This window comes from Dipodomys ordii, unplaced genomic scaffold, assembly GCF_000151885.1.
Source record: "Dipodomys ordii isolate 6190 unplaced genomic scaffold, Dord_2.0 Scaffold73, whole genome shotgun sequence".
NCBI lineage: Eukaryota > Metazoa > Chordata > Mammalia > Rodentia > Heteromyidae > Dipodomys > Dipodomys ordii.
This window is the reverse complement of record NW_012267289.1, coordinates 10,942,567-10,946,061: the sequence shown is the minus strand read 5'-3', so window position 1 is coordinate 10,946,061 and position 3,495 is coordinate 10,942,567. Positions and strand designations below refer to the sequence as shown.

General features: G+C 39.7%; 1 protein-coding gene across 1 annotated transcript in view; it reads left to right on the top strand.

The window, feature by feature from the left end:
* The first annotated feature begins 613 nt into the window (after positions 1–613).
* The window catches only part of Senp7 (SUMO1/sentrin specific peptidase 7), a 95,460-nt gene continuing 92,578 nt past the window's right edge, over positions 614–3,495 (top strand). Inside the window, exon 1 of the mRNA XM_013024097.1 lies at positions 614–699. Within this exon, the coding sequence (XP_012879551.1) occupies positions 614–699 (86 nt within the window). The remainder of the gene's footprint in view (positions 700–3,495) is intronic.

Here is a 3,495-nt window from a genome sequence, read left to right as displayed (position 1 = left end):
TAGTCGCTTCAGCTCTGACATATAGCTGAAGACCTCTCATCTGGACAAATACACCTACCCAGGCAAGTATGCTAGTATGCTGTTGACCACCTGCAACTGTTTGGGTAACTCACCTGAGCTCATGCGTGGTATGGAAAGGTGGAGAGAATGTGTCTGTAATTCTGTCCTGGTGCCTTGACACTGCTGCCACTTGCTGTGCTTGGACTTGACCCATTCCTTCCCTCTGTCTTATTAGGTCTCTGATAGAGAGAACCACTAACAACAAATTCAAAGCAGCTCATCTCCAAAGCAAGATTTCATGGGGCAATTTTTATTTTATTTACTTATTATTATATTTAATGAAGAGTTAAGGGACATTTCAGAGTTTTAGTATTAGATTGAACAGTCTGGGAAAGATAGAAAAGCATCTCCAATACCCAGCCTACATTCCTATTAGGATAAAAATGAGCCTATGTTCTTAGTACCAGGACCATACCTGAGAAACAAATTGAGAAACTGGTTGAGAAAACTTACTGGTGCAATGACATGAAATGGCTGGAATAGGACATCTTTTCGCTCCTTCCTTCCTTCCTTCTTTCCTTCCTTCCTTCCTTCCTTCTTAACTATCCCCGCCATGGCTAGATTTAGAGAAAGAGATGTGCCACACTTTCCCTATCTTATGAGATTCATCTCCAGCCTCAGGGTCACCGTAACTCACAGGTTCTTGAGATCCATTCATGAAAAACATTTCACCATGTGTCACAAACAAAAGAATCTCAAAGGTGAAAATTCTAGCAAGTTTTGTTTTGATATAAATGGGTTAAAGTAGGGAGAAATATAAAAAGAGAGAAACATTTCCTACTTTCCATGCAGAAAATGGTAAAGACTCCTTATTCTTAGAATTTTATGCTATTGTCCCATAAAAGTCTTAACAACATTTAAATGCTTCCAGTTTTTTTATTTTTTAGGTTAACAAAGCAGGAAACATTAAGAAATAAAGATTTTTTTTTACTTTAATTATTTGAGAAAAAAGATGATGACTTTCATTCTGGAATATTTTCAGTTGGCCATTCATAAAATAAATGTTTTTCTCAAGAAGCCAAACTGGGGGCTGGGAAGGTGGCTCAGTGGTAGAGCGCTTGCCTTGCATGCCTGAGGCCCTGGGTTCGATTCCTCAGCACCACATAAGAAAAAAGAAAAAAGCCGGAAGTGACGCTGTGGCTCAAGTGGTGAGGTGCTAGCCTTGAGCTGAAGAGCTGAGGGACAGCGCCCAGGCCCAGAGTTCAGGTCCCACAACCGGACACACACACAAAAAAAGAAGCCAAACTGGGGGGCAGGGAAGGTGGCTCAGTGGTAGAATGCCTGGGTTTGATTCCTCAGCACCACCTAAGCAGAAAAAGCCAGAAGTGGCACTGGGACTCAAGTGGTAGAGTGCTCACCTTGAGCTGAAGAGCTGAGGGACAGTGCCCAGGCCCAGAGTTCAAGCTCCACAACCAACCAAAAAAAAAAAAAAAAAAGCCAAACTGTCCCCTTCACTTTAAAGGATCTTTATTGGAATAGTAAATAAATTACTAACAACTGAAAAACAGAAATGCTTGATATGAGTAACACTTATTTAAAGAAATTAAATTATATACTCAGTGCAAGTGCTTAGAATGCAAAGGAAATATGTACGATGTAAGAATGAGAATTAGGCAGAACTCAGTAGGCTTTACTAAAGATTCCAAAATAATAGGAATCCACTAGTTTTAATAAGCTGAATTTTTATATCAATTTTTTATTGTGATTAAGTGATTACATACATTTTACAAATTTCACAGTATTGTGGGATAGTGATACTTAAAGTCACAAAAACATTCTAACCTTCATGGGGCAAATTATCTTTATCATGGTCTGTAAAGTTTATGAGTTCTATGAGCTTTGACATATCGGGTGATCCATACATTTCTTTCGTTTTGCTTAGTGTCAGCTGTTTCCTCTTTCCCGCTCATTCCTTCCCTCCCATCCCTGCCATTGAGTTGCTTAGTTTGTTTTGATCAATGTCCAGTGCAGCTGATAGGTCCTGCTGTTGTATGTTTTCCCATTTCCCTCTGTTTCTGTGTCCTCCTCCTAGTTTCCCTCCGATGTGCACATATATACCATATATGTGGTCAGCAGCGTGGGGTCATTTAGTGATGATTCCACCAGCTGAGTGGAGGTTCCTTTGTTTCTTTAGTCTTGTTTTCTTTGTCATATCTCTTATGTTTTGGATTTAACATCCACTAATCAGGGGGACCATGTGCCATTTGTCTGTTTGCTCTTGTCACTCACTCAACATGATTTCTTCTAGTTCCATCCATTTCCCTGCAAATGCCATTGTTTTGTCCTTTCTAATGGCTGCATAATATTACATTGTATATAGGAATCACAATTTTTGGATCCATTCATCTGTAGTGGGACATCTGGGTTGTTTCCATATCCTGACTATTGTAAACAGTGCTGCAATAAACATGGAGGTGCATGTGTCCTTGTATCCTGGTACCTATTGTTCAATATAGATGTCTAGGAGTAGTATGGCTGGGTCATAGCTGCATTTTTAGAAGATCACTTTGATTTTTTAAAAAAACAATGGAAAGCATTAATGATGAGAATAAAAGTGGATTCAGAGAGATGTTGACATCAGAACGGTGGAACAGTGGGAGCAGAAACCAGAATACAATATGATGAGTGAATAAGAAAGGCAGAGAGATACAACAAATGAAGGTATTCAGAAATATGTCTGTATAAGTGAGAGGTAGGCCAAGAGATGAAGTTAGATGTGGGATGCAAAAAAAGGTTCTTTGTTATTTATTGATTTTTGAGAAAGGAAAGATTTGCCCAAATTTGAGTATTGTGGAAAAAGCTAACAAAGTATCTTCTGATAAGAATATCTTAGATATATTCTAGTTATTACAAATGAGGGAAACCATTCAGCCTGTTTCTTTGGTTTTGGCTTGCTTTGCTTAATATAACTTGTTCCAAGTTTTTCCATTTTCTTAGATATAGGCAATGTCATTCTTTCTTTCTTTCTTTTTTTTTTTTGGGTCCGGTCATGGGGCCTGAACTCTGGGCCTGGGCGCTGTCCCTTAGCTCTTCAGTTCAAGGCTAGTGCTCTACCACTTGAGCCACAGAGCCACTTCCGGCTTTTTTCTGTTTTTGTTTATGTAGTGCTGAGGAATCGAACCCAGGGCCTCAGGCATGCAAGACAAGCGCTCTACCACTGAGCCACCTTCCCAGCCCCAATGTCATTCCTTCTGAGGGAAACATAGAGTTTCAATTCATGTATATACTACATTTTCTTGATCCGTTAATATACTGAGGGATGTCTGGGTTGATTCCATATCTTAGCTATGGTGAATAATCCTGCAGCGAATATGGTTGTGCTGGTAACTTTAGTTTGGCCTTGTTTTTGGTCTTCTGGGTAAATGCCCAGGAGTGGGATTGCTGGGGCAAAGGGAAGCTCTATATTAAGTGTGTGTATGTGTGTGTGTGTGTGTG